We start from the raw sequence: 23,992 nt of genomic DNA on the forward strand, positions 1-23,992 counted from the left end.
CACTGAGTTGACGACTCAACCACTTTTAATCAGAAAATATTTATTTCATGTGTAACTCCCGCCAGTCTCACAATTACTGCATTTTAGTACAGTACAATTTGTAATACCACTTCTACACAGAACATGACAGTATGTCATACAATGCAGACATAAAATGTCCAAGGGTCTTCAGAACCTTACTGTTCTTAAACCTTCAGCATAAATACCAAATATTTAAATTGCATAGAAATAAGTTAACACATCAAAACAACCCTAAAAAGTTTGCAGAAACTTCAGCTAGTGACTGGAAGCCACATTCTCATAAAGATTGCTTTTCTATTAAAGGAAAACAGACTAGCAGCTGTTTCACCCAACCAAGCAAATGACTGTGTGTCCGAGGGACATGTGCCTTGGCAGCACATTTCAGGACTGTAGCAAGTTACTGTGCTTGTTCTAATTGGATTTCATTTTGGAATCCTCCATATTTGTGGGCTCAGAGGCTAAATGCTTGGCAGCTCCAGAATCTGAAGCTCTGGTTATTCACAAGCAGGGGCGGCTCTAGGCACCAGCAAAACAAGCTGGTGCCTAGGGCGGCAACATCTAGGGGGCATCCTCTGCGTCCGTGGGGGGCAGCGGGCTGGGTCGGAGGGGCTCTGCATTTGAATTTAATTTTAAATGAAGCTTCTTAAACATTTAAAAAACCTTATTTACTTTACATACAACAATAGTTTAGTTCTATATTAGCGACAGTCCTGCCGCAGTCATGCCTGCGGGAGGTCCACCGGAGCCCCGGGACTACTGGACCTGCCGCAGGCATGACTGCGGAGGGGGTGCTCGTCCCACGGCTCGGCTGGACCTCCCGCAGGCATGACTGCGGCAGCTCAAGCGGAGCCGCCGGACCCGCGAGCCGCCCGCAGCTGCGGGAGGTCCAGCCGAGCCACGCGGGACCAGCGGTCCCTCTGCAGTCATGCCCGCGGGAGGTCCGCTGCTCCCGCGGCTCCGGGGCGCCTTCCGCGCATGACTGCTTGGGGCGGCCAAAAAGCTAGAGCCGCCCCTGTTCACAAGCCAGCAGGCATCCTGCACAGCCACAGTGTGAAAGGCACAGCTTCACCGTACTGTCCATCTCGAGCTGCTCAGAGGAGCTGAGGGGGATGGGCTATTGGGAATGTGCACTAGATTAACAACAAGCCATTTCTTGAGCCACTGCTGCAGCATTATCCCTTCAGGTGATCAGGAAGATCTAAAGGGCTTGACACAATACCTAGCTGTGCAGAGCTCTACAGAGATGTATTAATAAATACACAAATAAGCACAGGTTGCAATAACTCAGTGGAACAGGTTGCAGTTGAATGGAGCAGGCTGGTCTCTCAGACCCTCAAAAGAAGAGTTCAGCATGGCGAGCTGTCCAGCCTCAGGTTCCCATGCTCTCTCACACTGGTTTCCCAGTGTACAAACAGGTAGTTTCTGTTATAGTGGCTTGTTCATTTCCTCTGCTCCCCTCACAGCTTGGTAGATTTACTGCAACAGTCACAACAGAACACAGGTTAGAAGTGACATCCGGAAAGACCTCACCTGGACTCATTTCTGCTGGTGCCTTTCCCCTCCACAGGCCCCCCGCCTGCATTCCCTGTGCACTCGCCTCCGGCTGCCCCCCTGGGAGCTGTGTGTGTCCCGGGGAACAGGGGCAGTGCTGATCCAGCCCATCAATGGCGTTTAGTGCCAGGGACCCCGCCAGCCCCAGGTAGCAGCCCGGGGTCATGGCGAAGAGCACAGACACTTCTTTAAACTCGTTTTCCTACATGACCCCTGGGCTTGGTTTCTCCCCCTACTGGACTGGAGCTGGACTGATGGGGCCAGCTCGGGCTGCGGTTTGTAATGAGCAGTATCCACTGGTTAAGACTCAAAAAGAACAGGAGTCCTTGTGGCACCTTAGCGACTAACACATTTATTTCAGCATGAGCTTTCCTGGGCTACAGCTCACTTCTTCGGATGCACAGCATGGAACAGGCACACAGGAGAAATACATTTGTTAGTCTCTAAGGTGCCGCGCACTCCTGTTCTTTTTGGGGGTACAGACTAACAGGGCTGCTACTCTGAAACTGGTTAAGACTCAGTGGCCCATCTCGCCCCTTGTCCCTGCAACACGGGCACCTGCTTCCCACGAGTCTGCTGCCCATGCTCCCCTGACACGGCACAACGGCACTAGAGCTGCACCCGCGAGACACCGGCCGCTGGCACAACAGGGAGAGCGACACCCCCAGGCAGGTACCTGTTCAGGATCTTGGTGACGATCAGCCGGACCCAGCGCGCGGTGGGATCCAGACAGACTTTGTTGCCGTGCTTCGTGGTGGCTCTGCGGGGAGGCAGAGGGGAGAGCGGGTGAGCGCGGGGCTGGCAGGGTGAGGAGGGCGGTGCAGGCTGGGGGGGGGGGCAGCAGGGCCCCGACACTTACATGACTTCTGGCACCCCGCAGTGGGGCCCCTCGGGGATCAGCTCCACGTGGGCGATGCGCTTGAGCTGGATCATCGCGGCCTCGGTCTGCAGGCACTGGCACCGCAGCTCGCCGGCCATGGGGGCACCTGCCCGGGGAGGGGGAGAAAGACTCAGCTCCTGCCGGCGGCCAGATTCTCTGCAGGGGGGCGGCCCGGGACACACCCTAGGTCCGGTCCATGCCCCCGGCCCGGGCACTCCCCGCATCCGGCCGGCTCTCGGACACCTGGGTCCCATCCATCCCCCCTGGACTCCCCGCATCCGGCCGGATCTCGGACACCTGGGTCCCCTCCACCCCCGCGGCTCTCGGACACCTGGGTCCGATCGGTCCTTCCAAGCCCCAGTGGGAAGCGAGACTCCCCCAGCCCGGTCCCGGCCCCCCCGGCGCAGCGAGCCCCTCACCCCGGCACAGCGCGGCGCAGGCCGCTAGCAGCAGCAGCAGGGCGCTGCTGGGGGCGAAGCTCTCGGGGCGGCTCATGGTCCGGGCTGGCGGCGGAGGCTGGTGCTGGGATCTGGGCTGAGCTCAGCTTTGAGCCACCGCAGCGCCCCGCGGCCGCTTTTATCCCCGCGAGACCCGGCCGGGAAATCCCCGGGGCAGAGGGGGCGGAGCGGCCGGAGAAACCCGCTTCAGCTGGGAGCCGCGCCAGGAAATCCCGCCCGGCGCCGCCAGGGCGCCCGGAGCGCAGCGGCCGCAGCTCCCGGCTCCCGCTGCAGCTCAGCCGGGCCGCGCCCCGCCGCAGGAGCGCGGCGCCCGCCGGGGCCCACGGGCCGGCCGAGCGCAGCGCGCGGAGCCGGGGGAGGAGGCCGCTGGTGGGTCTCAGCTTCACGTGGTCTCGTAGCCCGGGGGGGCCCCAGGGGCTGACACCCCCCAGTTCCCTGCGGGGGGGTGGGCCAGGGGCTGCTGGCAGCGAGAACCGGGGCCCGCTGGGGGCCGGGGCAATTGACAGGTTTGTCCCCATCCCGGCAGCGGGAGTCCTGCCCCCCGGGCTCCGCTGCCGCCTTACCCGGGCTCGGGGCCGCTCCCCGCCGCTCCCAGGCGTTCGCTGCCAGTGGCGAGCAGCGGGAAGCTGCGGGGACCGGGCGCCGCTTTAGCTCCACGCGGAGCGGCAGCAGCAAAGGCAGCGGGTCCCTGCAGCTCCCAGCTGCTCCTGCTGCCTCTTCCCAGGCCGCAGCTCCCGGCTTGCCGCTTCCAGCAGCTGCCCTGACGGGAGGGAGCCTGGTGGCACCATGTGACCGAGCAGGGCCAGCAAACCCGGGCAAAAGTCTGGGGGGGGGCATGTGACCCCCGTGTGCCCCCATCACCTCTGGCTTGTGCCCAGCGGGGAGGCGGTTTGGGGGCTTCACCAGGGCAGGACGGGCCCCAAGACTGAAGCGCTGAGCTGAACCCCGGCAGGTGCCACCGGCTCTGGAACTTCTGAAGCTTGTCACATGTGGCTCGAAGGGTCAGACAGTTCGGCCACCCCCGTCCTAGCCAGTGAATCGCCCGGGGGGGGGGGGGGGAACTGGGCGCAGCCACCAACCTGGGGGGTCTGAAATATGCACAGTCCTGTGATTGCTCAGCTTGGGGGGGGGGCATGACGACATAGTTGAGCCCAGAATCCTGCTGGAGTTTGTGTCCTTCGAACTCCTTCAATTCCAAAATCGGTATCAGCCCCGAGCGGAGTAGCAGTGATCTGGTGGGGGTGAGGAGAGCTCTGGGCTCACTTGGGAGAAGTATTTCCTCCTACTCAAGTCATTTTACTCCTGGATCAATATGTAATTACAACCAAGTAGGCTGCCGGGCAGTGCCGGGGGCAGACCCTGTGCCCCTTGTGTAGTGAGGGCAGGGGCAGACCCGCACAGTGCACGAAGGGTTTGGCCTGGATGCATCAGCTAAAGGTGATGACGCCATGTATCAAATTCTGCCCTTGGTTACAGAAGCGGGTCTGGGTGAACAGGTGTAGCGGGGGGCAGATTTGTCTCTCGTGTTTAATGTACCAGAGCCACCCGGAGGGGGAGGGGGCAAGTGGGGCAATTTGCCCCAGGCCCCGGGCCCCACAGGGCCCCCCATGAGAGTTTTTTGGGGCCCCAGAGCGGGGTCCTTCACTTGCTCCGGTGGCCCCGGAAAACTCTCGCGGGGCCCAGGCCCCACGGAGCTTCTTCTGCTCCAGGTCTTTGGTGGCAATTCGGTGGCGGGGGCTCCTTCCACCTCGTGACCCACCACCGAAGTGCCCCGAAGACCCACGGCGGGGGGCTCCTTCCACCCCGGGACCCACTGCCGAAGTGCTCCGAAGACCCGCGGCGGGGGGCTCCTTCCACCCCGGGACCCACTGCTGAAGTGCTCCAAAGACCCGCGGCGGGGGTCCTTCCACCTCGTGACCCGCCGCCGAAGTGCTGGGTCTTCGGTGGCAATTCAGTGGTGGGGGCTTCATGTGGCCGAAGATCCCAGGCCCCCTGAATCCTCTGGGCAGCCCTGGCTAGTTCCTGGGATCTTAGTGCCCATTGCTGCTCCATTCGGTGGCATAGCTTTTTATTAGGCCTCTAACGCTCCCTCTATGAAATTAGTTCACTTATTCTAACACTCAACGGCAGCATTCGCACAATCAGTCTGCACCATCAGCATGATTTGATAGGAAGCAGTATGGGCCCTGTATTTTAAGATGACTCTGCAGGGATTTTTACATCTGCAGACTCACGCTCTCCATAATTGCAAAATTTTTACAGAAAGGGGAAGCTAAGAATGTAAACAGTATAGTGACATTTGGGAGGTCATGTACTTATTGGCACAGCAAGCACAGTTAGCTGTTAAATTAATCCAGGGGTCGTCTTCCTCCTCGTCTGATGAGGAGCTCAGATTTCACTGTTCTCTATCGAAGCTAAAACTCCATGTCTCCATTATTGCAAATGACTGAAAGCACATAGTAGGAGGGAGAAATCATTCACCCCATGTCATTGACATAACATTATTATTTATTTAGATTACACTAATGCCTAAAATGTAGTTGAGCAGGGAGTTAGATGTCTATCTCAGATGACAGCTATGGCAGCCCTAAACGGTTTTTGCTCTGCAACCTTATGGGCAAATTACAGAAACACCTGAAAATGACAACACATTCCAAACTGCGGGGAACAGTTTTACACACAAGTAGCTGTGCACTGAAAATCCCCAGGAATGCTGCATCTTCCAAAGCTAGAGCAATTCTGGGAATTGTGTGGGTCTTTCTGCCAACCCAGTTTATAATATCTGGCAACGTGTGTCAAGTTTGTTCCTTTGGTAACATTTTCAATTTAATTTTCTTCATGCAGCAAAGAGGCTGTGTGACCATCTTTTCTCCCATTTCAAAATAACAAATCAATAGCAGGTCTGTTCTGGGACTCAATCCAGGTCCAATTGAAATTAACAGCAAATCTCACTTTGGGTTCAGTAGCAGCAGAATGGGCCAGTGGGCAAAATCCCGGTGTCCTTGAAATCAGTAGTGTCAGGATTTCACCATTGACCTCAGTTGGTGCTTTAGGTGGACAAAGAATAAGAAACTATTGATGTTTAAATGGAGCAGGTTTTATTTTTAGTTTATTTCATGAAAATTTTTGAATGACACATTTTGGGCCTGTTCTGGCAACAGTAATCACAGCTGGTAGAGCAGGGTAGCCCACTTTCTTATATGTTTCTTACAGAGGGGGAATTTTGGCATATAGAATGATTTATGCCCTGTAGCAGGAACAGAACTGGAAATCCTGTAAGCAGCAGTTTTTGTCCCATAGCAGGTCTAGTGACACAAGTATGTCATAAATTAATAATAGACATGCAAAGCGTACAGCAGTAACAAGTTCTCTGGGGAGTATAAGTACCTCTTTTAGGTACCTCCAATTCCACTGGTTTCACACAGAAATCTTCAGCAGTATTTTCTTAAGTACAATCAATTTTCTGCCACCTTGTCAAATGTGTGCAATAGTTTGTTAAAATCTGAAATCACAGATATCATCAAGCAAAACTATTTATTGCCTGCATTTAGCAAGTGATATATTTTTTGATAAAAGAGTAGCTGAGAACTCTAGTAATATGAAAAAATGTTCTTTAAGTTCAAGCAAAACCATAACCAAGCCACGTGTAGTAAAATCTAATTTTACTTGGAATTATGAAACTTTCTGTCACTTTTAAGAAAATACCCATGCTACTTCCAAATCTTGGACAATTGGATATTCCCTAGTGAAGCCAGAGCGCAGTATGGGACTTCGGCTTTTAATGGAATAACTGTATTTCCAACAACAGTTTTGTAAAGTCTCATGCAGCTGAATGGAAAGTTGGCAAGACCTCTTTTGACATGTGTTACAGTCCTTGCTAGACAGTTCCTATCCCATGTGGGACAAAATATGTGAGTGCATTTTTAAAGGAAAAATCATTCCTACTATGTCAACCGACACTTACTTACTTGAAGAATCACCCTGAAAAAAAATGTGTCACTATCTTGCCTTTTGGTGAATTCCAATATGATACAGCATTAGTTCATCAGAGCTTCTGTTTAAGATACATTTATTTTTTAAAGATGAAGTTGAGTTTCAGGCATCCTCCAGGAATGAGGTAAACCCATTGCATGAAGGAGCTAAAAGACACCCTTGGGAATTGCTTAATGACATCTAGAAGGAAGATCTCCTTGATCAATAAACATGACTTGTCAACAAACATGTAACTTCAGCAATATTATTCAGGGAGTAGGAGCCTATTTCCTCAGTCACTTCCAGTTCACTTTCCTGTGTTGTAACTAACTAAACCCATTTGCCGTAATGCAAGGCAGAAGGACAATTGTGACGTGTCAGAATGTCTTAACCCTGTGACCAAAGTGTTTAACTTGCCCAAGAATTGACCTGAATCTTGGCCTGAAAGTTAAATCTGCCCTGAACTAGTTTTGAGGCCTTGTAAAAACACCTTCCGCATACTGAATGACAGAGAAATTTCCGTGACTGTTGGAGCAATAAGATTGCAGATTTTGCTGATGTGCAAAGAAGAATTTGCAATGTGGGGATGTTTACACTAGTAGGGCTTGTGTAATCCACTAGGGAGTGTGTGTTACAGGTCCCCCCCCCCCCGGCCGTGCCCCTTCTACATAGGATAGGAGTCTGTTACAGGCCTAGCTAGGGGGCTCAGTAGCTCATGGCTTTTAGCTCTGAAGATCCCAGGTCCAACACCAGTTTTGTCAGCCAAGATGGTGGTTGTCACCTCAGAGCCAGGTTCTCTAGTGGAGGCAATAACAGACTCATATCCTCTGTGGATCAGGCACAGTGGGGATCTATAACAAAATCACCATACGGTAACACCGGCACGTGAAAGATGCAGTCAGGACTAGAAACAGGAATACTTTGAGAAAAGCTCTGAAGGTGAATCCCAGCCCTGTTCCTTCACAGGCGTGGAGACTTGCCAGGCAGAATTACTGATGTGGTTCTGCCATGTGATGGGGGAGCCTGAGTGTGCAAACCAGAGTATTCTCACCTGGGCATGAGTTGCAGCACAGGTGATGGGAAGGCGTGGCCAGGCAGGGTGATGGGCAGAGGCCAAGGATCCATTATTATATGGATCCTTCTCCATCCCTGCAGAAGAGAGTGCAAAGGAGCTGCGGAGGATATTCCAGGCACTGGGTTTGGGTAGCACAGCTGGCCTGGGAGAAGAATTCTTCCTTCATGGCTGCACATCCACCCGGCTTCTCAGCCCTGGCATCGGGGTCAAGACTTGGGCAACAGAGCTCAATGCCCTTCACATCGGGCCCACATCACAATGGGGTCAAAATCAGGCCCAGTGGAAACCATTTAGAAATAGCAAGACAGGAAATGTCTGATGATAAGCGTCATCCTCTCTGTCCCCATGAGCCAAATACAGCGCGCACGGTCTACTGGTGTTTTGAAATGGTATTAGAAAAAGGCCTGAGATTACGCTGCAGGCTTTAAAGGAGCTGTCAGTGGAAGCAGAGGTGTCTGCATAATGTTCTTCAATGAGGCTTGTGCTATGAAGGAGCTGATGCTGGAGATGAAAAGGTTGGGGCGCTTTTTTTTTTTTTTTTAAAGATCTGTTCACCACGTTTTGTCCAGTTCTGGCCAAAACATGAATGTGCTTAGCACTTGTGAGGCGTTCAAAAGAATTGTTGCTGGCAAGGTCCTGATATCTTCTCCCTGGCTAGTGAGGACAGGCGTGTGCCATCCCTTGTATAAAAAAGTACGACGGGATTCTAGAGCACAGTCCCAAAATCGCTCATCTTAGAGTCAGGACAGTGGAGTGATGCAGTGTCTGGGGATAGGGCTCCACAGCTCTGTTCTCTACACTAAGCCAGATGGGCTGGAGTCCGGATACCAACAGCATCGCGCATAAGGTGATTTTGCAGCCTGATAGCAGAGCAAGGTGAGGAGCTCTTCCCCAGAGCCTCATGAGATACCCTGGGCGGTGCTGCTCCTACATGGCAAGACATCCTACTTAACACAGACATCCCTTTGGAGGAGGACGTGTGGCCCACTGATTGGGCAGAACAGGAGCAGGCCCTGTGCTTTGTGTCCTCCCCCAAACATACCGAACCGAGGAGAAGGCATCCCAGTTTCACAGCTAGGTGGTGAACCAACCCAAAGCAACAAACGTAACGTCCTTGTGGGAGACACGCCGAAATGATTCCAGTGGTGAGAAAAGGAAAGGAGGGAAGAAACAAGCTAATAATAGTAACTAGATCACTCCAAGTAAGTCCGATCATGGTGTGTAACCACAGAATCCAGAGCAGTTAGCCACCAAGAAAACACCAATTATTTAACCACAGCTCAGAAAATAAAGTGAGCACATTCCCCTGGAGCCAGAGCCAGCAATAGTCACGTTACACAACTACCCAGCATGGCTGGCAGCCAAAAGGAGGCTGAGCGCCTGAAGCCTGCCAGGGAGTTGTAGGCAGGCAGAGATGAGGCAGCTTCTCCAAATGCAGTAGGTGAGGGAATGGGGGTGGGGAAGGAAAGCCAAGCCAAGCACAGAAGTTGGGTTTGGATAAAGGAATCTCTCCATGCCAAGAGAAAGGAGATCTCTCCACATCCCCTCCCTCATGTGTGTCTCCTTTGTCTTCCCACCCCATGTCCAGCTTTCTTTAGCTGAGGTGGCTGAGCCCCCCGGTGCTTCTCCAGCTCTGAAACTTGTATAAGTTCTTCTAGAGCAGGCCTGCACAACATACGGTCCGCAGAGGGATTCTAAATCCCCCGCACATGCTCTGTGGGCAGACCAGAGCCCTTTCAATCCCGGCCGCAGCTGGGATTTAAAGGGCTCAGGGCTCCCCGCGGCTTCAGGCAGCCCAGAGCCCTTTGAATCCCAGCCACGGGCAGCCCAGAGCCCTTTAAATCACAGCCAGGGCTCCAGCGGCCGGGTGGGGGGCCAGGATTTAAAGGGCTGGAGCTCCCGTCAGTGGCAGGAGCTTTGAGCCCTTTAAATCCCTGCCGCAGCCCCACACAGCTCTGGGTTCCCCCAGCCGCCGGAGCCCCGGGCTCTTTAATTTGCCCCTGAGGACTCCCAGCCACCTCTTCAGCTGGAAGCCCCTGGTTGATTTAAAATAAAGTATCACCTCCCTACCCCCAACCTTCCTTGTTGGCCCACAGCTAATTTGGGGCACTGGGGAAGGAGGATTTGTTTCCACAGGGCTGGGCGTTGCTGGGGCAGGAGGCCAGGAGGTGCTGGGGGGGGGGTTGTTTCCACGGGGCCGGGAGGGTTCGGCCCTCAGCTGTTTTCTTTGGAGTAATGTGGCCCTCGCCGCTTTACGAGTTGTGCAGGCCTGTTCTAGAGGGAACTCACCTCTTGCCTGGCTGTGAAGCTTGTTTGATTCTGTCTCCTCCTCTTTCCCTGTTTTCTCTTCATTCTTCCTTTTCCCCTCCTCTGCTTCCCTTGCCCTTGCTGTTCTGTCTCACACACATCATCCCTGCCCTGCCTGCCCCTTTCTCATCCCCGTTGGTCTCCACACTCTCCATATCTGCTTCTCACCACCTTCTGCCCATTTCCCCATCTCTGATCGTCCCTAGCTGGGTCCTCCGTCAACTTCTCCCAGGCCAGGCTTGTTCTCTCCTCCAGTCCACTCTGCCTTGGTTCTCCCAACCCTTCTCATTTGTGCTACTAACCTGCTCCCAGCACCTCCCTGCCATCCACCCACAATTATGTGTTCTTTCCCCATCACACAAGAGTTCTGCACAGGCATCGCTTTCCTGTTAACTGTGTGCTGCTTTTTGTGCTGCCTGAGAACAGAGCAAGGTGAGGAGCTCTTCCCGGAGCCTCATGAAATACCCTGGGTGGTGCTGCTCCTACATGGCAAGACACCCTACTTAACGCAGACAGGGTCTTCTTGTTACCCGTCCACTTCACAGCTGACTGTCACGGCCCCTCTGCATGCCCTAGCAAAGGATCAGTCCTGGGGCCAGAGGGGTGGAAAGAGGAGACAATCTTCACTACGAATTGGGGAACAGGATCCGAAAGGAACCAACAACATTTTTTTATGATGGACACCTACATTTATTTATTGTCTGATCTTGTGGGTTTTCTACTCCAAAGGCATTTGTGTATATTTTCATTACACACCAGGGGGTGAAATTTTGCCCTACTAAAGCAAATGGCAAAACTCTCGTTGACTGAGGGCCTGAATTCCAACCCATGAGGGCTCTGTGGTGCCAGAAAGGTGGTCTTTTTATTATTTACTCCATGTTTCCATGGCACCTACCATAATGGGGCCCTTGACTATGGTTTCAAAGTGCTACCGCAATGATAATAATACTAATGATTAATAATTAATAATTAATAATAAGAGTTTTCAGATAAGGAACCTTCAAATCATTTGAGACTAACTCATCTCAAGGTAACACAGGTTCACGCCTCGGGTTAGACACTGTCCACAAAGTTAAATAGAAACCACATCTGAGTGCTCATCCTGAAAGAGTGAACTCCTTCCAGGGTGAGAGCTGCATGACACTAGAAAATTATCTGCACAACATCTAGATTCCAAAACTGGGATTAGCTCATGGCTAGACTCTTCCACTATATAATTAGAAGCCTCAACGTATGCATATGCGTGGTTACACAGCCAGGGGATGGTGAAATATGAGAGTGACTGAGTGGTTCAGTGCCTATTAAAGCAGTGAGCAGCAGTGAATACGTTAATCTATTGTATCGGTAAAATTGGCACAGCAAAGGTCAATGGATCAGATTTCATGCTCGGACACGCTGAAGTGTCTGAAACAGGGAAGACCACAGGAACAGGAGTAACTGCACAAGCATGCGTCTTCGTAGGGGGGTAGCATGCCAACTGCTCAAAATGATGACACAGAGAGGACACAAAATGAATGTTGTAATCGAAGGATAAATGTGCGAGCCACATTTTCCACTTCCCAGAAATTTGTTTCATGTCGCTGTCACACTCTGGATGGGGAATGAAGACATTCTTCTTGGGTTTTTTTAGGGCATCAGAAAGCGACTGTGCAAACTTTGTTCGTCCTTGACACAGGACAAGGTAGGGCCTGTCCCTGCTCCCAGTAAGTGAATGCCGTTGTAGTGGACACTTTGGGTATCCTTAGAAGAATACAGCCAAAAGCAGCGTTGGGCTGGATTTTCAAAACTGCTCAGCTCCCACTTAGATGGTCAGATTTCCAAAAGAGTTCTGCCCTCCATGGATCCACAGAGCTACTGGAGAATGGGCACTTTAAACACAAGGGGAGAGCCCAGACTTTCCAAATAGGAGCTGTCGTGTGATGAACTCCGTTGAAAAGGTGGCCATAGCTCTTTGAATACAGGCCATGGATTTTTTTAACGGTGCCTAAAATTATGATCCTAAATACATATTTAGTTGCCTGTATTCAGTAACTTGGTTTTCAAAATGGCTGAGTGAGCACTCAGCACCCAGCATTGACTTCAGTTGGCAGCAGAGTTTGCCCAAAGTGCTCTATTTTTTTCAGGTGTGGCGCTGAATGGCAACACCAACAGCCTAGTGAATAGGCATCTACTCCAGTCTTCTATTCCTAGAGATCTCCTCAGCCACTGCACTTCAGCCTCGGTCGGAAGCTTTCATCCTGGCCTATCCACCATTAACAGAGCTGCCATCCCAGGCTCTGGAGACAGAGCAAAAAGCCACGATTTGTCATAACCGTCTATTCCCAAATTTACTCAAACATCTAAAAACTGGATGGCTAGCCCAGTAGCCCCAAGCCCTCTCTTTATCCAGTGATCAGGTCAGCTTCTGCACACTTCTCCTTTTGCTGATCTCAAAAGACCATCTCTAGGGATGAGAGGACAGTCTCCATGACTAGTCCAGCCTCAGTTTTATTGCAGATACAGTCAATATTGCTGGTGGTCTTTGTGATCTAGGCACCAAGAGGCTATCAGGTGCCCTTTTAATTTCTGCAATTTCATTGGCTAAGTGTGTGTGTGTATTGATGCCATCTGTATGTCAGACCTGCTCAAGTGAGTGTAACTATGTCACTTGCTCGTGACTGCAACCCTAGAATGCTAATCCATAGGATGAACACCACAGGTGACCAACACTCTTCTTTAGCTACCAGAGGCAGGGGCTTTGTGGTGCTGAAGTCAAAGTTCCTGGCTTCAGTCTGGGATACGGCGTGTGTGTCGTTTAGCTGATGCCGGCAAAGTCTGTTGTTTGCAGCCACACAGCTTATTGCAGCCCCCTCTATTATGTTCTCTCCCTTGCGGTGGTTACACCACTGCTTTCACTGAGGGTCTTAGCCCTGGTCTACACTACGGGGTTAGGTCGAATTTAGCCATGTTAGGTCGATTTAAAAATGACTGCGTCCACACAACCAACCCCGTTCTGTCAACCTAAAGGGCTCTTAAAATCAACTTCTGTACTCCTCCCCAACGAGGGGAGTAGCGCTAAAACTGACCTTGCTGGGTCGAATTTGGGGTAGCGTGGATGCAAATCAATGGTATTGGCCTCCAGAAGCTTTCCCAGAGTGCTCCATTGTGACTGCTCTGGACAGCACTTTGAACTCCGAAGCACTAGCCAGGTACACAGAAAAAGCCCCAGGAACTTTTGAATTTCATTTCCTGTTTGGTCAGCGTGGCGAGCTCAGCAGTACAGGTGACCATGCAGTCCCCCCGGAATCATAGACCCTATCATCTGCATCCTTGAGATTATCGCAGATTAGAAGGTGAAAAAACCGTGATGACATGTTTTCCAAGCTCATGCAGCCCTCCCGCACTGATAGGGCTCAGCTTAATGCATGGAGGCCTTCAGTGGCAGAGGCCAGGAAAGAATTAAGTGAGTGCGAAGAGCAGAGGCAGGACACGATGCTGAGGTTAATGGGGGAGCAAATGGACATGATGAAGCATCTGTTGGAGCTGCAGGAAAACCAACAAGAGCACAGACCCCCGCTGCATCCACTGTCTAACCGTCTACCCTCCTGCCCATGTTCCATATTATCCATGTTATCCGTTATCTCATTTTTTTAAATTAATAAAGAAAGAATCCTTGGTTTCAAAACACTAGTTACTTTATTTCAAAGGGGGGAGGGTGGTTGGCTTACAGTGAATTAAAATCAACAAAGGGGGCAGGTTTGGATCAAGGAGAAACATACACAACTGTCACACCGAAGCCTGGCCAGTCATGAAACTGGTTTTCACAGTCTCTCTGATGTGCAGCGCGCCTTGCTGTGCTCTTCTAATCGCCTTAGTGTCTGGCTGCTCAAAATCAGCCGCCAGGTGATTTGGCTTAACCTTCCACCCACCATAAATGTCTCCCCCTTACTCTCACAGGTATTATGGAGCACACAGCAAGCAGCAATAACAATGGGAATGTTGGTTGCGCTGAGGTCTGACCAACAGCGCCAGCGAGCTTTTAAACCTCCAAAGGCACATTCTACCACCATTCTGCACTTGCTCAGCCTATAGTTGAATTGCTCCTTACTACTGTCCAGGCTTCATGAATGGATCCCCTGAGCTGTTCGCTGGGGAGCAGGAGAGCAGAGTTGTAGCAGAAGCAGTGCACAAGGACGGTTAGCAGATCTACTGCACCATCTGCTGCCATCAGCACCCAGGAGGACCTGAACGGATCCCCCAAGCTTGTCGCTGGGGAGCAGGAGAGCAGAGTTGCAGGAGAGCAGAGTTGTGGCGGAAGCGGTGGAGCCGTACACCATGCCCTGGAGGTTGCTACGAGCCGGCCAGGGAAGACTTTCCCAGAACCCCCGACCAAGCTACATGTCCAACGAGGACAGTTAGCAGTCCTACTTCACCGTCTGCTGCGAAGCCAAGGAGCTGCTGCTGTGTAGCAATGCCAGCTGCTGAAGGTGCTTCTGTGTCGAATGCTTGGAGGTCCGGATAGGGCAAGGTACCTTGGCCAAGGCAAAAGAGCAAGAGCCCTGGACCTGTTACATGTGTCAACCACAGAAGTGCTATGGCGTGTTACAGCGCCGAGCAGACTGGAATGTACGGCTGCAAGACCTCCTCACCAGCGACGAAGGACAGGAATATGATGCACCTATAATCTAAGAAGGCCCGCACATTTCCCAGAGTCACTACCCTTGATAACAGGGCATCAGTGATTGCATTGGCTACTTGGATCACAGCAGCCCCCACAGTAGACATGCCCACAACAGCAGCAGTGACAGTGAGCTGAGCGGGCTCCATGCTTGCCATGGTATGGCATCTGCACGGGTAACCCAGGAAAAAAGGCACAAAACAATTATCTGCCATTGCTTTCATGGAGGGAGGGGCGACTGACTAAATGTACCCAAAACCACCCACAACAATGTTTTTGCCCCATCAGGCATTGAGAGCTTAACCCAGAATTCCAGTGGGTGGCGGAGACTGCGGGAACTGTGGGATAGCTACCCAGAGTGCACCGCTTCATAAGTCAATGTTAGCCATGGTAGTGAGGACGCACTCCGCCAACTTAATGCGCTTAGTGTGGACATACACAATCAACTGTATAAAATTGATTTCTAAAAATATTAATTATTTGTATTGAGGTAATGCCTAGGAACCCCAATCCTGGACCAGCACCCCATTGTGCCAGGTCGTGTATAAACCCACAACAAGAAGACAATCACTGCTCCAAAGATTTTACGTAATCTGTTCCCCTAATTCATTAGCGTCAAAAACCTATGTACAGTACAGCGGAACAGTGAACACCGTGGCATTGCCAACCAGTGATGTAATGAACACAGACTGCTAGAAGAGCTTGTCTATAGGCCACAGTTCCTGTTGGGAGCGTCCAATGTCTGGTTGCCCTGAGTGTATGAACAAATGATTCAGGAGACAATCCCATGGGCACTGCTAATTGGATTCTAAAACGATTGAACTTTACATAATGCAAAACAACCCCCTCAAGTCAGAAGCCCTGGGAGGCTGCTTGACCCACTTTATGAAACCACCCTGTAATTTGGCACAACTGGTGGTTTGCTCAGGAGAGAGTCAGCCTGAAGAGCAGGTGTGTTGCATGCCAGGGCTGAGATGCGTAAGCAGAGTTTGCCCCTCCTTTATTCAGATTGGATCTGGCCAAAGCCAGTTCTGTTAACAACCTCGCTTATATGGAGGAGTCAGACTCATTAAGAGAAAAAAATATTTGTAGCTCAGGGAGGGAAAGTATTGCTCTGCTGATCTGGGTGCAGCATTAGAAGTGTTTGCGTCAGAGAGAACGGAAGCAGGGGCGTAGGTGGGAGAGTTGGAATTGCAGGTGAGTTTCCGGGCCTTCTGAGACAGCGGGGATCTGATCCTGATCTCACTTCTGAACTCCACTCCCTTTGATGTACCCCACTGGTGAAACTGAGAGCACACTTAGACCACCTGTGGTTTCACTCACCTTAAATTTCCTTGGTTTAGGCTTTCCCAGGCCTTTATCTCCCTCTCTCCACTGAATAGGACCAGACCCAGGCTTCCTCTGTGCCTTTCCAATGTAGGTGATCTGTTCAGTGAGGCGCTACCTTGTAATTGCCTTCCCCTACTTCTCTAAAGAAAAGGCTCATCCAATCAGGATTTGAGCTGGAAATTATTTTGACTTATGCAAGAATCCTCTTTTTTCCCCATTCCATAGAAGATAAATCGTTGTGCTAACTCATAATTTAATCTGGGGACATGTTTTGAGATGGAGCGGTTACAAACGATACTTTTAATATTTATTTCAGAGACAGAAGGTTATTTCTTTTTGATGCGTATAACCAAATTTGTCTTCCCGAGGGGGTGAATATTCCTAAGAATTTAGCTGCTGCTAAGTATCAACTGCCCAAGTCATTTTGTTTCACTTGAAATGGAACTTAAGCAACATAGAGCCCAACCGAGCCACCACTGAGTGCAGAATTCCCAGTGAGCTGATACAAGGTTCAGTCTAAACACTCCGGCCCATAACTCCATCCCGGTGCAAATTTAGACAGTGTAGCTGAGCCCTTGGGCAAATTCACAGGATTTAATTACATGCATAATTTAAGACCAAGCTTTGTAATATATGCTAATGAATGGAAATAAAGGCCAGGTACATTTTAGAAAACATTTATTTATTTAAAAAAAACTAAATAAACCTATTAGGCGCATACAATGGAAATTCCAGAATCAAAAGGTCCATTTAATCCCCAGAACATGCCTGGAACAATCTTTTGTTATATTTATGCTCTGGTGCAATTTTTAAAGGGGAGCAAATTATCTGACTTGGTGAATTCTTCTTAGAAGGTGAATAGATTTCTTCCATAGTTTGTAAGCATCGCTGTTATAGTCTAGTGCTTAAAATGCAAGACACAATACAAAATGTGTGCAACATGGGGGCCTTGCCCTACAGAGTTTGCAGATGGAAATCAGGTGATATAAGGAGGCAAGAATTCAAGGGCAGGATGAAGAGGAGATTCAGAAATGGCATTATGTCCATTCAAATTCTACTGTTGTTTTTTTTAATTGTACCATCTGACGTCCTTGTCATGGTGTCTGGAGTGACTCAGAACCGCGAGTGCCTGCCTCAGGGCAGCTTGGCAAAAGCAGGGCAGACACCCCAGCCTGGTGATATGTTCTATAATTAGGTTCCCCTAACCCAGTAACAAATGTGAACTCCCAAAGTACCACAGCAGCCTTAGAATGGAGTCACAGACAGTCTCCTCATTGAAGTGTCTGTCTTGCTACCCAGGCAAGCCGTGCTGTGTGATCAATGGTCACTTACACCCAAAATCACAAAATATTTCAGATAACACCAGTCCCAAGAGATCAGTCACTCATCCAGCTCGAGTTGCATCCTAGTCTCACACCAAAGCCAATGCAGGGAGCTAATTCTGTAGGAAGTTAACTAAAGGGTGATGAGAGTTATTGAGAGGTTAAAGCAGGTACAAATATATGTACGGGTGAGTCACAGGCTATAATTTCAAATGGGAGCAGAGATGTTGTGTTCTGCCATTTTCTCAGAAGTCTTTTGGGGCTACCCAGGATAACTCTGGGGATCTCCATCTTCTCGTTCAGCTGTTCTGCCCTATTACAATACAAACAGTCCAGAGAGGAAGAACTTTTCCTTTTGTGTCTGTACTTATAGCTTCTTCTCACAGCAAAACAAACAGACAGTTTGGCCAGCCACATGGGCTCTTTCTTTGCTGGCAGAGAGAGAGGAGCGCATTTAGTCTTTGATCTCTGATCACGCACAATGACCACGTGCTTTGAAACGTGCGAGAATTGGCACTTTCCTATTAAAGTTCTTCATTTGCATTCCACAAGGTTTTTTTCTCATGTGATGGGTTTTTTAATTAGAAAGGGGAGATATACAATGTACATGTTTGCCATTCCAGTATAACAGGATACACCGAAGTGAAAATAACGCAAGTAGCATCCCATTGGTTTTCATGAAGTTTTAATACCAAATATTTTCATGTACATGAAACAATGCATTTATACCATTCTTATACATTTAACTTATTGGTCTGGCTTCCATCTGCGTTTGTCAGTTCTCAGCTGACTCGGCCCTGGCTGGAGCCGACACTTGGCTTTCCAGCGTCACAGTCCTAATGACTATGTCCTCATGGAGAAAAGGATCTGATTCGTCATTTGTGGCCAAATCCTAAAGCCCTTACTCGTCTCCATGTCAGTTTTGACTAGTAAGGATTGCAACAGCTGGCCTTGATAATATTAGTTTAGATTCCACTTCATTTCAGTGTAGATTTTCTGCCGGGCAGAAACATGAACAAAGACAGGGGAAATTGTGCACATGGAATCCAAAGACAGAATTCGGTGCATAATAAGTGAACCATTCATCAGCAGCACAGCATTTTTCATAGACAAATGGACATTGTGCCGTACCTAAATGACGTAACACGTCTAAGGTTGCAGGGAGCAATATACACCAGCTCCCTTAAGATTTGAGCATTGGAGATTAGACAAAAGCAATAGACACTTGTATGACCAAGTTCAGTACACGAGCTTTTCTCTTGGGGAGGGTGAATTTGAAGCTGATGGAAAGAACAACTGCTGGGTTCACTGTGGGCTCTGTCCAACACCCACCGGAGTCTGGATGAAGTTTCTCCTCTCTCACAGTTTTCCTATATTACAGGGGCTCTCAAACTTTTCTTTTTGCTGGGCCCCTCTTGGAAAATATTTCGGGCTGTGACGACCTCCCAGAAAAAGTGATAGCAAATTGTGCCCATGGGTATGTACAGTATACTCATGCTATTGCCACCCTTCAGGCTGCTCTGCTGCTGGGGCAGTGCTGCCTTCCGAGCAGGGTGACTAGCAGCTGCTGGCTGGGTGCCCAGCCCTGGAGGCAGTGCCACCGTGTGGTACTGACACCCTTACTTCTGTGCTGCTGCTGCTGGCGCTGCCTTCAGAGCTGGGCAGCCAGAGAGCAATGGCTGCTGTACCTCCCCCTCCCCCCAGCTCCTCTTTTCCCCAGTGACATTGTTATGATCTCACAACCCCCCCTACAATAGGCTCGCGACCCCCACTTTTGGGTCAGGACCCCCAGTTTGAGAAGCACTGCTACATTAGCTAGGAAAGCTTTTTCCCATCACAGTCAGGAGTCAGAACTGATCAGATGTTTGGGGGATTAGCTATGCAAAGTCTTCCCTTGGCTGCTATATCAAAAAAATGAAAATCTAAACAAAAATCCATCTCTTACTTTTGAACACTGGGCTGTCATGTATTACACAGGAGACAGTGGATGCCTTCATGAAATACGTGAATACAGTGGTTCCTAAACTCTTTTCCGTGGTCCAGAGCTCTTCCTGATGGTGTGCAGAAAGACAACCAAAGAGTGGACATCATCAGAGTGTTGAGATGAGAATGTCCGTAAGATCATCTTCTGAAGTGGTCCACAAAAGGACTGCTTGTAAAAGCGCTTGCTACTAGCACACAATGAATCCTACTTTCTGATTCTGTTTCCTCTTAGTGAGGAGTTAACGTAGCCACCTTAATTACAAAGCATGCTGTAATATTTAAATAAATACAGTAAAATCTTGCTGTATTACAAACGAATATTTAATAAATAGGAGGAGCACAAATTCAGTGTGTCTCACAGATACAATTATTTTCTTGCAGTCCCTGGCTCACAAAATGCCATTTTCTTGGCAGGCAAATCCAGAGGTTTTCTTCATGATTTTTTCGATGTTGTACTGAAAGGAAAATGAAATGAGCTAAAATCAGCACTTATGCACCCAGGCAATGTGATAAGACCCAGACTGGCTTTAAAGGGAAATAGTTTTGCCATGAACGGCGTTATCTCAGCACTTAGTATTTTGAAAAGTGAACAGAGAACTCCAAAATAACTGACAACCCTCAGCTATATATTGCTTTGAACAATGAGTGTTTTGAGCCAGGCTTTCTCCCTTGAAGTCATAGGGTCCGTTATTTGGTAAAGGTTGTCTCAGCCAGACTGACAAAGGGAAATAGGTAACACGAACCAGTTGTAGCTGACTTCAGTGATACTTCTGGGGGAATGAGATACTACTCAGGATGAGTAAGAGTGGCAGAATCTGGACCCAATGGGAATGGATGACAAGTCACTTGGATACTAAAAGGTTATTTGGTTTTGTTTTGCTTTTTATATTTACAAGAGACATAAGGTCAATTTTAGGAAATGAATTTCTACCAATAGAGATATGCTAATCATCATTAAAACTACCTTCATTTGTGTTGGAACAGAACAGAAATACATAGGGTTAGTGTAGCATCAAAGAAAGCAATCTAGGACCCAGTTCTACAATGCACAGACTAATATGCCTGTAGTTTTATTCATTAAGCTAGTAACGAAGATAGAGGTGTAAGTGTTTGCAGAACTGGGTCCAGCACCAGGTTGCTGGAATGGGCTCTTTAATCACAAGAAGTCACACAAGAAATCAGATATCTGAAAATTAATAGTAAGCCCTGATTTGCATGCGGCTTTGTAAGGCTTTTACTTTTCTTTCTATTGCTTTGTAAATGTTGTTAATATTTTTCAGCCAGCCCAGGGGTGGAGAAAAATCGTGCGTGTCTATATCATGGCTTTGGAGCACCTGGGGTAGCCAATACCAAGTTGCACGCTCATCACACCACTTTTAAAGGCTGGAAATCTCATGCACAGTCCTAGGGTGAATCCAGCTCCCCTTTTAATAGGCTTTGACTATTAACCTGTGCTGATGCTTGAATCAATTCGCAGGACAATTTCTGAATGATGACAAACAGTCTATTAAATGGAGGGGAAACATTTCTGTAAAGAACAGTCTTCGGCCTGCCCAGTCCCGCTTCCAGCCAGTGCACCGGGTTGGGTTATGAACTCAATGAGGAAGCCAAGCCTGGGATTTGGGTTTGTTTTTGCTGTAACCAAGTCCCATTTTCCTTCCTCCCCCCCCCCCGGGGGCGGCTCATTACATCGATACACCCCCTGCGACACCCGGCAGCGCCCAGATTAGAGCTGGCTCCTGCTGGGAGCACCCGGAGCACCCCCAGGCAGGTACCTGTTCAGGATCTTGGTGACGATCAGCTGGACCCAGGGCGCGGTGGGATCCAGACAGACTTTGTTGCCGTGCTTCCTGGTGGCTCTGCGGGGAGGCAGAGGGGAGAGCGGGGTGAGCGCGGGGCTGGCCGGGCGGGGAGAGAGGCGCAGGCTGGGGGGGGGCAGCAGGGCCCCGACACTTACATGACTTCTGGCACCCCGCAGTGGGGCCCCTCGGGGATCAGCTCCACGTGGGCGATGCGCTTGGGGGGGATCACCCCGGCCTCGGTCTGCAGGCAGTGGCACCGCAGCTCGCCGGCCATGGGGGCACCTGCCCGGGGAGGGGGAGAAAGACTCAGCTCCTGCCGGCGGCCAGATCCTCTGCAGGGGGGCGGCCCGGGACACACCCTAGGTCCGGTCCATGCCCCCGGGCCCGGGCACTCCCCGCATCCGGCCGGCTCTCGGACACCTGGGTCCCATCCACCCCCCCCCCCGGGACTCCCCGCATCCGGCCGGCTCTCGGACACCTGGGTCCCATCCACCCCCGCCCCTGGGACTCCCCGCATCCGGCCGGCTCTCGGACACCTGGGTCCCATCCACTCCCCCAGGGACTCCCCGCATCCGGCCGGCTCTCGGACCCCTGGGTCTCATCCATCCCCCCCGGGACTCCCCGCATCCGGCCGGCTCTCGGACACCTGGGTCCCATCCATCCCCCCCCGGACTCTCCGCATCCGGCCGGCTCTCGGACACCTGGGTCCCATCCATCCCCCCCGGGACTCCCCGCATCCAGCGGCTCTCGGACACCTGGGTCCCATCCATCCCCCCGGGACTCCCCGCATCCAGCGGCTCTCGGACACCTGGGTCCGATCCGTCCTTCCAAGCCCCAGTGGGAAGCGAGACTCCCCCCGCCCGGTCCCGGGGCCCCCCAGCGCAGCGAGCCCCTTACCCCGGCACAGCGCGGCGCAGGCCGCTAGCAGCAGCAGCAGCAGCAGGGCGCTGCCGGGGGCGAAGCTCCGCGGGCGGCTCATGGTCCGGGCTGGCGGCGGAGGCTGGTGCTGGGATCTGGGCTCGGCTCAGCTCTGAGCCACCGCAGCGCCCCGCGGCCGCTTTTATGGCCGCTGGGTCAGGCACCCGCAGGGGATCCCCATCCCGTGGTGCGGGGCTCACTCACCCCGGGACGGGACGGGAGGCGGGGCGGGGAGTTCCCATTCCCCATCCCGCGGCTCACATGGGCCGTGGATGGGTCAGGCGCAGTCAGCTGTGAGCGTGGGAGGGAAATAACACCCTGGCCTGGGGCTAACCCGCCGCGGCCCTGCCCAGGCGGGGTCAGCCTGCCTGGGGGTCACTGGCCCTGCGTGCCGAGCAGCAGCCAGGTAATCATTAGTAGGAGTGAGCTGTGTTCTCTCTGCACCCAGCGCCCCACGAGTGCCTGGGGCTCTCCGGGGAAAATAACATTAACCTGCCTGGCAGAGGTTCCGTTTCACAAGGAAATGTAACGCTAAGCTTCCAAGCTTGGTAGTTAATATGCATGAATATTTTTATTATTATTAATAATCCTTTAATACAGAACCATTACAATGGCTAGCCGCCAGCTCTGAGCTCCCAGCTAGTTATTTCAATTTATTAAGCCACCATCCGTTCCCAACGCTAGATCCCCTCTGCCCCTGCTCGCCAATCAAATCACTAAATCATATGTAAAGATTGAGAACAGAGCAGATGAAATCCCCTAAAAGATGCATTGTTCCTAAGCAGGGCCCAATTAAGGAGATTGGAGACCCCTGGGCTAATGTTTTTTGGAGGTTCCCTTTCATGTGAACAGGGTATGAATGAAAGCCAAAGAGTACTGGTTTGTGAAAGTCAACCTCATGTAGTCAAGTATCAGAGGGGGAGCTGTGTTGGTCTGGATCTGTAAAAGCAGCAAAGAGTCCTGCAGCCGACGAAGTGGGTATTCACCCACGGAAGCTCATGCTCCAATAAGTCTGTTAGTCTATAAGGTGCCACGGGACTCTTTGCTGCTTTAACCTCATGCATATTACTGACTAAAAGGAAATTGAACACAATGAACAGATTGTAGACTGGCTGGACAAACATCAAAAGTAAAAAACACTGAGTCCTGAAATGCTGCATGTTTAAACTGGCACCTTGCAAGCCTTAAGTGTCACAAATTTAGTTATTTGCTCAAACGAGAGCTTACAAAGGAAATTACATTCAATTATCAGAACAGCAAGAGCATTAAGCTTTTTCTAGCCTCCTTGACCAAAGACTGGTTTTCACCCAGGCAAGCTTTCAGAACAATTCTCTGCTTCACAGCTGGCTATGGTACAGCCAAATACAGGCTCATCTCAATGAATACATTCGGGAGAACATTACTCCCAGCTTTGTCATGCAAAAATGCGATGACTCCAGTAGCACTCTTATCCTGCATGTCACAATATCGTAACAATGTTGAAAATTAATACATTGTAGCCAAAAGCCCAGGTTCTGGATCATTCCCATGAGCATAGAGCATCTCCTGAGTGCATGTTCTCATCTTCTCTTCCCTTCATACTTGATCCGGAGACATGAAGAAGCCAGACCTTGTGGCTGGTTCAGCATAACATCGATGTATTCGTTTTAGTTCTGAATTTAGCTTTAAATAACACAGAACCACTCAACCTCACATTTCCTTCCTCCTCGAAAGGAAG

The 23,992-nt window shown here is 50.6% G+C and overlaps 1 protein-coding gene across 3 annotated transcripts; it reads right to left on the reverse strand.

Annotated features, from left to right (window-relative positions):
• Positions 1 to 965: 965 nt before the first annotated feature.
• Positions 966 to 22,564, reverse strand: LOC120405648 (growth-regulated alpha protein-like). 3 transcript variants are annotated; one of them, XM_039539315.1, is made up of 4 exons: positions 22,255 to 22,551; positions 2,432 to 2,558; positions 2,249 to 2,332; positions 966 to 1,497 (listed from the first exon to the last, which is right to left on the reverse strand). In XM_039539315.1, the coding sequence occupies exons 1-4, from the start codon at positions 22,334 to 22,336 to the stop codon at positions 1,479 to 1,481; spliced, it is 312 nt and encodes a 103-aa protein (XP_039395249.1). In that variant the 5' UTR covers positions 22,337 to 22,551; the 3' UTR covers positions 966 to 1,478. The 3 variants fall into 3 exon arrangements, with proteins under 3 accessions (XP_039395249.1, XP_039395250.1, XP_039395248.1); XM_039539316.1 differs by lacking the exon at positions 22,255 to 22,551 and adding an exon at positions 2,872 to 2,985; XM_039539314.1 differs by lacking the exons at positions 966 to 1,497; positions 2,249 to 2,332; positions 2,432 to 2,558 and adding exons at positions 19,859 to 20,010; positions 21,331 to 21,414; positions 21,513 to 21,639 and having other exon boundaries at positions 22,255 to 22,564.
• Between the last annotated feature and the right edge of the window lie 1,428 nt (positions 22,565 to 23,992).

Source organism: Mauremys reevesii, linkage group 5 (genome assembly GCF_016161935.1).
Source record: "Mauremys reevesii isolate NIE-2019 linkage group 5, ASM1616193v1, whole genome shotgun sequence".
NCBI classification, from domain to species: domain Eukaryota; kingdom Metazoa; phylum Chordata; order Testudines; family Geoemydidae; genus Mauremys; species Mauremys reevesii.

Coding starts and splice junctions, on each gene's coding strand:
- LOC120405648 (XM_039539314.1), bottom strand. CDS start 22,336: ATGAGCCGCCCGCGGAGCTTCGCCCCCGGCAGCGCCCTGCTGCTGCTG. Junction 21,415..21,512: donor TGCGGGGTGCCAGAAGTCAT/GTAAGTGTCGGG, acceptor GCCTCCCCGCAG/AGCCACCAGGAAGCACGGCA. Junction 20,011..21,330: donor GTCACCAAGATCCTGAACAG/GTACCTGCCTGG, acceptor TTTTCCTTTCAG/TACAACATCGAAAAAATCAT.